At 31.4% G+C, this 13,124-nt stretch overlaps 1 protein-coding gene across 1 annotated transcript; it reads left to right on the forward strand.

Moving 5' to 3' along the window:
- Positions 1–624: 624 nt before the first annotated feature.
- LOC25490403 (expansin-A15) lies at positions 625–3,489 on the forward strand. The gene is made up of 3 exons (XM_013603826.3): positions 625–872; positions 1,340–1,652; positions 2,740–3,489. The coding sequence occupies exons 1-3, from the start codon at positions 746–748 to the stop codon at positions 3,041–3,043; spliced, it is 744 nt and encodes a 247-aa protein (XP_013459280.1). The 5' UTR covers positions 625–745; the 3' UTR covers positions 3,044–3,489.
- Positions 3,490–13,124: the final 9,635 nt, after the last annotated feature.

Raw genomic sequence — 13,124 nt, forward strand, 5'->3', positions numbered from 1 at the left:
GATTGTATTAGGCCCAACCACAACTTCTAATACTATTAACTTGTCAAAGGCTTTAATTTTAGTCTACCTATTCCCACCCTTAATTAGGAAATATATTAGTAATGAAATGAGGTTTCTTTTTTTTGAGAGATAGTAATGAAATGAGTTGATTTAGTATATGTAAAAAAAAAAACTCTACAGAAATACAAACGTGAGTTTAGAATGTCTACACGTGTCAATCTCTTAGCAAAGTTTACAAGAGAAAAATAATAATAAAAAGCACATGGTTTACGAGTAGCATTTTGTGCTTTGCATAAAATACGAAATTGCCGAACTTGGCGGTATTGGGTCCCCACACTTCACACATGTGTCACTTCTTTTGTTATGACGTTGGTTTATTAAGCAACAATACTCTTTGTTCCCTCACAGATTTTGATTCTCTATCATGACATCGGTCATCCAATTATTAATTTCAATCGTCTGATCTTAAATCAATAGTTAAATTCTTTTAAAATTAAATTATTAACAATATATTTTAAAAAGTATGATCTTAAATCAACGATTGAAATCTTCTCTGACGCGTAACCGTGTGAACATAATACCATAGACTATCCAAGTCCCTCTCCCCAACATTCATCTATTTATTCTCCTTACATTCTCATCTTCTTTTCCTCACAACTCATATTTTCATTGCCTCTCAATTGAGGTATTGATTCAATTAACACTATAATTTTTCTCAACACTCACCACTTTCTAAAGCAAAAAGATGGCTCTTTTGGTGCTTTTCTTTGTTGGATTACTCTATTTAGCATCAAGTGTCTTTGCATCCAATGATGGTTGGATTAATGCTCATGCTACCTTCTATGGAGGAGGTGATGCCTCTGGCACAATGGGTGAGTAATTAACACTTCACAATTATGCAACATAAAAATATTTTTCCACACCAAAATTGGTCTCCTCTTTATGAATTGAAATGATCTATGATATTTTAATTTTTTGTCTCAAAATTGCACCACGTACAAAAGGTTTTATGGTGCACAAAGTTGTAGACCATTAGAATTAAAGAGGGAAAATTTCACTCTCTTAATCTAATGTTCAACAATCAATTGCACCACAAAATGGACAAGGTCTTGCTGTTGTAACAAATGCACGCAGTTTTCAATCTCAGCCGTCCGTTTGAGATCGAACGGTTGAGATTAAAAATCGTGTCTTTAGTTAAAACAATCTCAACCGTATAATTGTGATCGGACGGCTATCAATCATTACAACACCCTGCTGTAACAATATTACTGGATTTCAGTCATAATATAAAACCTTAAATATTATAATTATATAATTTTGTGTTCATTGTTTATTGTAGGTGGAGCATGTGGATATGGGAACTTGTATAGCCAAGGGTATGGGACTAACACAGCTGCTTTAAGCACTGCTCTATTCAACAGTGGATTAAGCTGTGGAGCATGTTTTGAGATAAAATGTGTTAATGACCAAAAGTGGTGTCTTCCAAAATCAATTGTGGTCACTGCAACAAATTTTTGTCCTCCAAACAATGCACTTCCAAATAATGCAGGTGGTTGGTGTAACCCTCCTCTTCATCATTTTGATCTCTCTCAACCTGTTTTTCAACAAATTGCTCAATACAAAGCTGGAATTGTACCTGTTGCTTATAAAAGGTATTTTAATTTTTCCTATTGTGTATAAGCCTTTTCGGTACACCTTATGCTGAGGAAACTGCTATAACAGTGTTAATATGATTCATTTTTGCTTGTTAAAAAAAAAATTCCTATTCTTTCTCTCTTATTTTCAAGGTAGTTTTGGAATATTTTAGTAGGAAATTGTCGACACCGCTTAATTTTACCAAATGTTTAATTACTTTTGTTAGTAATTGTGGTTACTAACCTATCTTAAACATAAAAAATAAAACTATATATGATTTAAACAGTGATATGTCGTTGAGGTAGCTTTAAAACATAAGTTGTCTTCATAAAATCTTTTAAATAGTCTTACAAAACTTATGTCAATAAATAAATTTAAATCAATCAACTTAAAGAAACCCTAAATCTTTTCTTTGATTTTCAATTTCAAATTATGAAAGTTTTAATGCATTTTGTTGGTCGTGCTCAAAATTTAAGTTTTAATATTTTTCTCTATAAAATATCTTTCAAAAAAAAAAAATTCTCTATAAAATAAAATAATATATGTGTAATTATATATATATATATATATATATATATATATATATATATATATATATATATATATATAAGAAATAAAATCCAATTCTCAAACCGCTAGGGGATTCTCAAATTCCATTTTTATCCCCCAAAATTTTCTTGATTATATTTATATTAAAAGCTTAAATACATATATTTCTATTTTTTACAAGAAGACAACATTATATTTAACATGTTCTCATTCTAGGAATATTTTCCACTGGCATGGTGACGGCACACCTTAACTTGTTATACCCCAAAATAAATCTTGTTTATAAAAAATGATATATGAGTAATTATATAAAAAAAATAGTGAATTCCCAAATTCCATTTTTATCTTCCAAAAAATCTTGTTTATATTTATATTAAAAGATAACATATATTTCTATTTTTTACAAGAAAACAAGATATATTTAACATGTTCTTATTCTAGGAATATATTCCACTAGCATGGTGACGGCACTCCTTAACTTGTTATACCTTATCTTGCCACTTTAATTGATTCTCTTTTAAGTTTCTCATTTAATTAATTGTTGATAACGTATAGGGTCCCTTGCCAAAAGAAAGGAGGCATTAGATTCACAATCAATGGTCATTCATACTTCAACCTTGTACTAATTACCAACGTTGGAGGAGCTGGTGATGTTACAGCAGTTTCCATTAAAGGTTCAAAAACTAATTGGCAACCAATGTCTAGAAATTGGGGCCAAAATTGGCAAAGCAACTCTAACCTTGATGGACAAAGTCTCTCCTTCAAAGTCACTTCTAGCGACGGTCGCACCGTCATAGCTAATAATGTTGTACCTGCCGGATGGTCCTTTGGTCAAACCTTCACCGGCCTTCAATTCTGATCGGATATGATCCAGTGCATTAGTGCTGGTACATTTGCACTTGAGGATATAATATAAACAAATAATAATTTTGTCATTAGGTGTGTTGGGTAGGCAAAATTAAGGAATTACTATAAATTTGTTATACTTAGTAGTAGTATGATACAATTGGGGTATATAATAGAAAAATATCAAATTTAATAATATTGATATATAGGAGTGAGTCATTAGTGATGAGTTTTAGAGGCAAATGAGAAGGGCTTATTTTAAGATGCCCCTGTCATTTGAATTATGGTATGAGGCATTATATGTTTTGCTCTCAATTTGAAGAGGGAAGAGACAGTTTAGATAGCAGAGGTGGATGCTTGCTTGCAATTTACCACCCGCTAGTTTATTTTATTGTATGGTTTGTATTATGTATCAACCCCATATTAAAAATAAAAGTATTATATTTACTTATAATCGAAGGTTCAATTTTTGTTTTTAGTCTCTCAAATATTGTTTACATAATTTTGATCTCTACTTTTGAATTTTACAATTTGGTGCCCAACTTCAGTCCGCCATATAAATTATATTTACTACCGTAGGTATGCTAGAGAGGGAAGAAATGAGTGAATTGCGGTTGAAGCATATGGTTAGACCTCTGTCTCATACTAGATGTGATTTAGGTTCTAGATCACAATGATACTAGATGTGATTTGGGTTCTAGTTCACAATTTCGTCATTTAATCAATAAATTATAGGTAATTTCATTCTAAATTTCAAGTGAAGTTGTACCACCAACCTCATTCAAAATGTAATACTTTTTCTTTTTGAGCAAAGACAAAACTAGTTCATATCATTTAATAATAAAGTGTTCAAACCAGACGGTACATCAGAGAAAATATGGGGACTAGGGTGAGATAAGTAAGCTCTAGCTGTAACGCCCACTTTCGTTTAATTAATTATTTAATCGAGTTTAGACGATTATATTATATTTATATAGTATATGTGTGAATTTTGTTGATTTATGACGATTTAGATGATTTGGACGATTTTGATGTGTTTTGATGATTTGATGAGATTATGAGACTTATTTTATTGTTAAATAAAATAAGATTTGAAAATAAAATAAAATATTTAGTTGAGGGCTGTTTTGAGATTTTAGAGAGTTTTGGGGGAGAAAGTGAAATAAGATAAGATATTAGGAAGAGATATAAAAGAGAAAACCTAGTTTTAGAAAAACACTTTGTACGTACGATCAAAACTTTGGAAAAGGAGGAAAAAGCCATAGAAGGGAGAAGACCAAGAGGAGAGCTGCGATTTTCATCTAACAAGGTAAGGGTGAGACTAATGATTCAGTAATGTTAATTAGTATAATTCTGATGATTAATTAGCAAGAATTAGGATTGAATTGGAGGAATCGAAAACTAGGTCAAATCCCTAAAATTGATGATCAAACGGTGAAAATTGATTATATTGATGTAGAAACTGTCCCTTGACCTTATAATACGTTTAGAATGAATTCTGGAATCGAAATTAGGCTTTTAACCATGAGTTTAGATGAATTTTTGAAGAAAACTGCATTCTGCCCGAGCCAACATTCATCGCTCGCCCTGGCGAACGATGATCCTCGCCTCGCGAGTGATGAAGTTCATCGCTCGCCACGCGAGCCAATACCCTCGCCTCGCGAGTTACAAGTCGTAGCTCGCCATAGCGAGCAACCTTACTCGCCATAGCGAGCATGACCAGAGAGCATGTTGATTTTCGTATTTTGGACTTTTTAGTTGAACCTTAGATGCTTTTGAGTACCTTTAGATGTGTATTAAAGATTAGAGGATGACTTAGAACAAGATTGAACCTGGAACAACCATAGTTGGAAATCTGGCAAGTACTCGCCATGGCGAGCGGATGCTCTCGCCTCGCGAGCACTTCCAGAACTGAGTGATTTTGATAATGTCGTGACCTGAGTTGAATGAATTTATTAGGAATGGACATTAGGTAGTAATGAAACCTATTTAAGATGTTAACTGAGACCTGTGAAGTTGTTAAGAACTGTTAAGTTGTTTATAATGTGATTTAACGATTAAATGCATTACTTGAATTATTCTCGAATAAACTTGATGTTGTTGAAAATGAATTGTTGTTATGAAATTATAATGTTGTTATGATCTGATTATGCTGCTGCTGTTATTTAACTAAGTTGCATGAGTCATTATAAGATGAATAGATGTTGTTGAGCTCCAAATTATTGGATGCATATTGAGATGTTGATTAAGATTGTTTTAGATTGATTGAGTCCATGCATTAGCATACTTGATGGGGGCTCATGCCCTGGAGCTTTGTCCTCACCACGAATTGAGCTTTGTCCTCACCACGATGCCTTAATAATATATTAATACTATGATTGTTGGGGGCTCATGCCCTGATTGGTACCACATGCATAAAGAGGTTTAGATTTGCATTGTCGCATTTGTCGAGTCAAAAGATGTTTTGTTATTGATGATGATTGAAATGATGTGATTACTTGATAATTGTTTATTGAAGATGCAATGATGCTTAAGATTGATTATGTTGTTAATTATGATTTTGAATTATATTGATTAATATTATTGTGTTATGAAATCTCACCCCTTCTGCTTGAAAATGTTGCTCTTCGTATGAGTAACTTGCAGGTGATCGTGCTTAGAGTGCAGTTTGCTGTCGTGAGTGGCCTTGCCTCACCGAGTCGTCTAGGTCGCTCTGATACGTAACGGGATGGGGTCTATGTTATGCATGCTTCATTTCTTTACGTGAATCATTTATGATATGTTATGATGTTGATTATTTAATTGAGATATTTTGATGGGGCCTACGTGCCAAAACGATTTACTGATTTTCGAATTAATTTCCGCTGCAAAGTTTGAGATATTTGTTGAAGTTAAATTGTTATTTAACTGATTTTGGATTATGTTTCGAATGTGATATCCCGTTATTCGATGTTTACTCTGATAATTGTTTAGAAATTTTTATATTGGAAAAACGGGGTGTTACACTAGCTATGTTATGAGCTACCTTATTTGTTTGCCTCCTTACAAAACGCACATAATAGTTAGTGTGCAAAGACAAAAGTTGTTTACAATAAGAAATAATGTCACCAAGTTCATTGTGGGGGTTGACACTAGAGTTTACACCATCCATCACAATTTTGCAATCCGATTCAAAGATAACAGATTACATGCCTCGTGCAATAGCCCGTTTGACTGCTTCAAGAAGTCCGGTAGCTTCCGCCTCAAATGGAATGACTATAAGAAACTCATAATTAGACATGCCAAGGAGAAAAAGACCCATGGAGTCTCTGACGCATAAACCATATCCCATGATAGAGTTATTGTTAAATAGCGCGCAATCAAGATTACATTTAACAACTGTGAGCGGCGGCTTCTCCCACAAAGCATCATGTGTTATTTCTTGCACCAGATGTTTTGCTTGTTGCATGTAGCTCCATTCATAGAGTGTGTCTCTGCTCGATCAATGACCACAAGCGGCGGTGTATCAACACTGTCCCAAAGTTTGCTCTTGCGAAATTTCCAAAGGCTTCATGGAGTCATAGCTGCCATTGCCACTTGAGAAATGGATAACCTATCAAAAAAAGCGAACAACATAGAGGGAAAATCGCTGACAATGAGAAGAAGATCACGATAGAGATTATCCAGCTTCAATAATTTCCAACAGCTTGTTGCCTTAGAGCAAACAAAGAAGATATGCATTGGTGTTTCTGCTAATTCATTACACACCACACAAGTATCGTCGCAAGGGATCCCCTTTTGCGCAAGTCGAGACTTTGTTGGAAGGCATTGGTGTACAAGACGCCAAATGAAGGAACGAACACGCGGTGGTGCCTTCAACTGCCATATTCTGCTGCACATTATTTGTCTCGGCAGCAAGGGCTATGCAACTATTATATATAACACTTTTAAACTAATTTATTTAAGGATTTTAATAAACTATTATATATATTTCAAGGAACTAGTTATATTTTTAAAAGTTTCTTTTTGTTTCTCTCAAAGAAAAAGCAATGTTATTTTTGTTTTATAATCCAATCAAACACATTTTTATGAACACTATTATAACAATGAAAAAGTTTTTTTTTTTTTTTAATACAATAGACCAACTATACCTTTTGCATACTTCAATGTTTTCTTGTTGTTTTTCTCTAAATGAGACAGTAAAGAGTAACACTAAAGTTTACATCTCTTAAATGGGTCAACCGTCTGTCGGTAATTAATAAGTTCATTTTTATACTTTAAACTAGTTACAAACCCGTGTTTCGCACGGATTCAATAATGTATTCGATAAAAAAAAAATTGAAAGAAAAGATATTAAAACGACGAAACATTGTGATTCATCATAAAATATGTATAGGCTGATTTAGAGATCATATAATCAGTTTACATGTGAATTATGATTACATATTATCCAAAGTTATAAAAAAGAGTGTTGTTCTTATAGAGTTACCAAAAAAAGATTGATACCCATATTTACATCAGATGAAATCAAGCAAAGAAGTAGCATTGGTGAGTGAAGATAATCTTGTCTAAGATTAGAGTTAAGGTGATCTGTTGAAAGTGCGGATCATGAACACCAAATCTTTATTTGGGAACGACTTGAATGTGCATATTTTTAGGTGGCTTCTCTAGATCAAAAATTAGCTTATCACCTACCTCTAACATATGTTCTCGGCAAAAGTTGAATCATTGACCGCCTAAGTATTTTTCGTAACTTGCTCTCATTGCCGTTATCAAGCGAAACTTATACATATTTTTTGAGTTTGTTTTTCGATGAGTGTGATTTTTTCCCTGTTCCTTTTAGAAATGTCCTTGATATCTCATTTGGGAAGTTCTAGGTACAAAACAAATTGCACTGTTAATTAGATATTATATATATAAGTACATTACTAAAACATTTACCAAAGCATTATAAAGATTTGCTGTAGGAAAAGAACATGTTCTATTTTGTTCAAGAGATTAGGAAAACAACATTATAATTAACATGATAGTAATTGGAATCAATGAAGGAACCAACAATGTGCAGATTAACGTTACATAATAGTTAAAGTTTATAAAAAAGACTGCAAGTGTCATAAACTAACAAAAAATGGTTTTTTGCCAATGTTTACATCAGACAAAATGAAAAGAACAAATGACATCCCAAAGTCAAGATAGTTTACGATAACAGTCCAAAGCAATGCGTCAAAATAGTAGAAGTTCAAATAGTTTAGTAGAAAAGATCTACTTTTGAACAACTCGAACATGCAAGTACTTCGGTGACTTTTCGAGATCAAAGATGAGCTTACCACCTTCTTCCATTACACGTTCTTTGCAGAAATTGAACCACTTTCCACCCAAATATTTTTCATAGCTTTCTCTTTCGGCAGTAATGAGGCGACACTTATATTTTCTCTATGTCTGGTCATCAATGAGGGTAATTGTTTTGCACTTTCCTTTTAGATTTGTTCTTGACACCTCGTTTGGAAAATGTTAAACAGAGAAATAACAACAATATTAGTCTAATGCATATTAACATGGATAAGACGTATGCGAATATAGTTACATATAATTTATAAAATAAAGGTAACGTAAGTGATTTTAAGCTAAAGAAAATGTATCATGACTTCTAATTTATCTTCCTATTATCTTCCTAAAAAGGCTAGATAAATGCACTCATATGCATTATATGAACCCCGTTGACCAATTAACATTGTTGAAACAAATGGAAATTAAGCATCGCTCCTGCATGTGCATCTATAGCTAGCACCATTTGACATTGATGTCTTCGAACATTTGGTGCAACTCTCATAATATCATCCAAACTGATTAGGATTGAATTTAGTTGCTTTTCAAATAGTTATGCAATATCTATCCTAACACAAATTATGCACATGAAATAAAGAATAATGCAATATGTATTTTTAATTTGTGTGTAAAAAAATTCAAAGCATGTTTGTGCATAAAAAAAGCAGACCTTGACTAAGTTTATAAATTCAACAATTGGCCTAACCTGAGGCAGATTGGAAAAATCGTTGTACGGAGTACATTGAGAAGAAGCCGAACTATGACTTAAGTTCTGACTGATGCTTTGACTCTAAGCTTGAGAAGTGTTAAGGTCACGACAACAATTCAAGAAACATTGTCATAAAACAATCAAATCAGATTTGTGAAATAATAATTTACTCTAACACTATTATGTGAAATCATAATGCAAACTTACTAAGTTTTAAACTTCTCAACAACCGGATAATGTAGGTAGATGAGCAACCTCGAACCTGACCAATTGTTACATATATTTGGGTTGCCATTGACTACAAAATGGAAGCAAAGAACTCAAGGTAAATGATAAAGCTACGGAATATTTTTTCCATAGTGTTACATCAACTATATTCTCACTGCATAAGGAAAGACATCTTTCAGGTCATTATCAAACTTATACAAAATCCTATCATCTGATGCTGACAAATTAGAAAATAATATCTTTTATCTTTCAACACAATGTTTGTACACAGTTTCTTTCTAGTCCCAATTGACATTGTCTTGACAATCTCATGAAGAAGCCCGATGATTTCTTAAAAAAAAATTACTATTATAAATGTTGGAATTTAATTAATGCCATATTTTTGTATAAGAATACCATATTTTTGGTGTCTTTCAAAAAGATAAGAATTTATATTATATGATATTATATTTGTTACATTGTTGGTGTCATGGAAACATATATGTTTAGTTTTTTTGAATAAGAAAAAGATATACATAGTTTGTTACAATATAAAGGTGCAATATATATATATATATATATATATATATATATATATATATATATATATATATATATATATATATAGGGCATTTCAAATGAGAGGAGTGATTATTATGAGAGATGAGAGGACTTAATAATAACCATTGGATCTAAACTAATCATGTTACTTCATCAATAGCTATGCAATCAATTAAAACAAAAAACACATCTCTTCGTCTTTCCTCTGCACACGCTTCTCAATGCAACTTGTACAGAACCCTTTAGCTGGCGATGGCGATGCTTACTCCTTTTGTTAGAAGATTTCTATGGCCACCTAAATCATACATACCCCAATTGAATGTTTTTTTCTATTTTCCATTTTTGTGACCCGTTTCTTATCAATTGATTGAATTTTTTAAAAAGGGTTAATTTAAGTTGGATTTGAACAATAGTAGAACTAAACTATAAATTCACTCTTAACCAAATCAGCTTGTGATTATTTGTTAGTCTTCTACGAAATTACTCTAACTAATTGGAATTTCTCTCCCAAAGCTATCATAATCTTTCTTTTCTTTGACAAAATCTTATTATGTTTTCTTTCTATTGAATCTAAATTGAGGGAGAGGAAAGAAAGGAACAGAAGAACGTTGAAGAGATCCTTTCTATAGAGAGAAAAATCAAGGAAGAACAATACATAGAAGAGGTAAAAAGAGCAGTCACTTATGACTTATGCAATAGAGAGAGAGAACGGGATAAGAGAAATGGAGAAAACCAATTTACTCTTAACACTCCTCTCATTTGATATGCCTTATATATATATATATATATATATATATATATATATATATATATATATATATATATATAAGTATAATTTTTTTAGGCATCTAGACCTTTTTTTGAAGGAAAGACATCTACAATTTTACTTTTAATTAAAATCAAAATTTTATAAAAAAAAAACTATAGGCATTATGCAACTCAAAAAAAAAAATTATACGCAGTAGCGTAACAAAAAAACAGACACACATAAAATATTACTCTAAATACTAATGTGTGTGTGTGTATATATTTGTGAGGTTGAAGAAAGAAAATAAAAATATTTGGTATCATTAAATAACAACGTGAATAAAAATATTTGTGAGGTTGTGATGATTAAACGATATTGAAATTAAATATATAAATGATAAAATAATAATAAAATTCCCTTGAAAAAAAGGTAATAAAATTAAATGGGACCTCCTTAAAAAAAATTAAATGGAACGATTCAAAAAAAAATTAATTGGAAGAAAAAAACGTATTGAAATATAATATTAAAAAATAAAATAAAAGGTTCCCAACCTGAATTGAAAAGAGATACTTGTGAAATAAATTGTCGAGAAGTAGTTTTTTGAAGTAGCATTCAACAACTTTTGTCCAAAGCTCATTCCATTCAATTTTATGCATTAAAAAAACCGGGTCAAACGGTATCTTATTCACCCATAATGGTAGTGTAGAAACAACTGAATTTGGGAGAAAAAATTGGAAAATAGTTAAAAATAAAAAATTGTAAAATAGTTAAAAATATAAAAATTGGAAAATAGTTAAAAAAAAATTGGTGAGGTAGCACTCAACCAAGCAACACTAAAAAAATTATATGCATTAGCGTAACAAAAAAAAACATACAGACGGACATAAAATATTACTCTAAACGTTAATGTGTGTGTGTGTATTCGCGAGCGAGGTTGAAGAAATGAAATAAAAATATTTGGAATCATTAAATGACAGCGTGAATAAATATTTGTGAGGTTGTGATGATTAAACGATATTGAAATTAAATATATAAGTGATAAAAAGATAATAAAATTTCTTTGAAAAAAAGATAAAATTAAATGGAACCTCATTAAAAAATTAAATGGAACGGTTAAAAAAAATAAAGTTAAATGGAAGAAAAAAAACATATTGAAATATAATATTAAAAAATAATGAAAAAGTTCCAGCGTGAGTTGAAAAAAGGTGCTTGTGAAATAAATTGTCGAGAAGTAGTTTTTTAAAGTAACATTTAACAGCTTATGGTCAAAGCTCATTCCATTCAATTTTATGCGTTAAAAAAAGTTCTTTTTTTAGTAAGTACTTAATTGATATTGTGTTTGGCCTAACTTCTCCTTAAAAATGTAGAGAAGTTTGAAAAAAGTCGGGTCAAACAATACCTTAATCTCCCACAATTGCAATGTAGAAGCAACTGAATTTGGGGGAAAAAATAGTTAAAAATATAAAAATTGGAAAATAATTAAAAGTTAATAATAATATAAATATTAGAAAATAATTAAAAAAAAATTAGGTAGGGGCAAAAATGGAAATTCATAGGCCATTGTTCAGAAAAAAAACACTCAACCAATTAATAGATTACTGAATTGCCCCTTATAGGGGCAAAATGGTAAAATCAACGGACATGGATTTTTATATTAGTATATAGATAAAAAATGAGAATAATTATAATATATTAATTATAATTTATTATAAAGACCATATTGATTACATGAAATCATATAGGGCTTTTAGCTCCTTTGTAGAGTTATTTTAGAGTTAAAGTAGCGAGTTTGATTGTATTTTTGTTGAGTTTTGCAAATGATTCGATAAAAATTCATGAAAGGGCAAAAAAAGGAAAATACCGTTGCAACCATCGAAATCCGCCTAAACCATACAACTATGTAATCGTGCTATGTTTTTCACAAGTCTATCATGATTGATTCTTGGAGCATAGTTGTTAGAAGCGTTTTGGTTAGAAGAAATGGTGCAAGGAGTGAAAAAAATAGCTTGACCCAACATCGGCCTCACTCGTGATATACACTATGAGTATAGTGTCGCCGGATCTCAAGTAATTAACCATGTTCATTCTCGCATTGAATCACATCACATATTATAAGTTACGCATCATGGGATTTAAAAGAAATGCAAGGTGTTAGCTCTCGTCGTAACTCGCATCGTGACATGAAGAACTTGCATTACAGGAAAATTGTTCCTGAAAAGTAGGGAAACACCTAGGTCAGTGGAAAAACACCTAATGGCAATTAGAAGAAGGAGATAATATGATTTTGGAAGATTAGGAGTGACTGGAGCCATTCAGGAGCCAATGAATCATCCATGGTGATCCTTTATTTATATTTTCCTTTTCATATGCAATAGTTTATATTTAGGAAGCATGAATAGCTAATTCTCTAGGTTAGGTCATGAAGGAGAAACTTCTTTGTAATTGTTTGATCATGTAACATTTATTATCCTTTGAATACCGTTGATTGTCTTGATTTTATTGGTTAAATTTATCCTTAATGTTTTTCATGTGTTTATGAATATTCATAAATCGATCTATATTCAT

The sequence above is a fragment of the Medicago truncatula genome, chromosome 3 (genome assembly GCF_003473485.1).
Source record: "Medicago truncatula cultivar Jemalong A17 chromosome 3, MtrunA17r5.0-ANR, whole genome shotgun sequence".
Classification (NCBI taxonomy): Eukaryota; Viridiplantae; Streptophyta; class Magnoliopsida; order Fabales; family Fabaceae; genus Medicago; species Medicago truncatula.

Coding starts and splice junctions, on each gene's coding strand:
- LOC25490403 (XM_013603826.3), top strand. CDS start 746: ATGGCTCTTTTGGTGCTTTTCTTTGTTGGATTACTCTATTTAGCATCA. Junction 873..1,339: donor TGATGCCTCTGGCACAATGG/GTGAGTAATTAA, acceptor TGTTTATTGTAG/GTGGAGCATGTGGATATGGG. Junction 1,653..2,739: donor GTACCTGTTGCTTATAAAAG/GTATTTTAATTT, acceptor GATAACGTATAG/GGTCCCTTGCCAAAAGAAAG.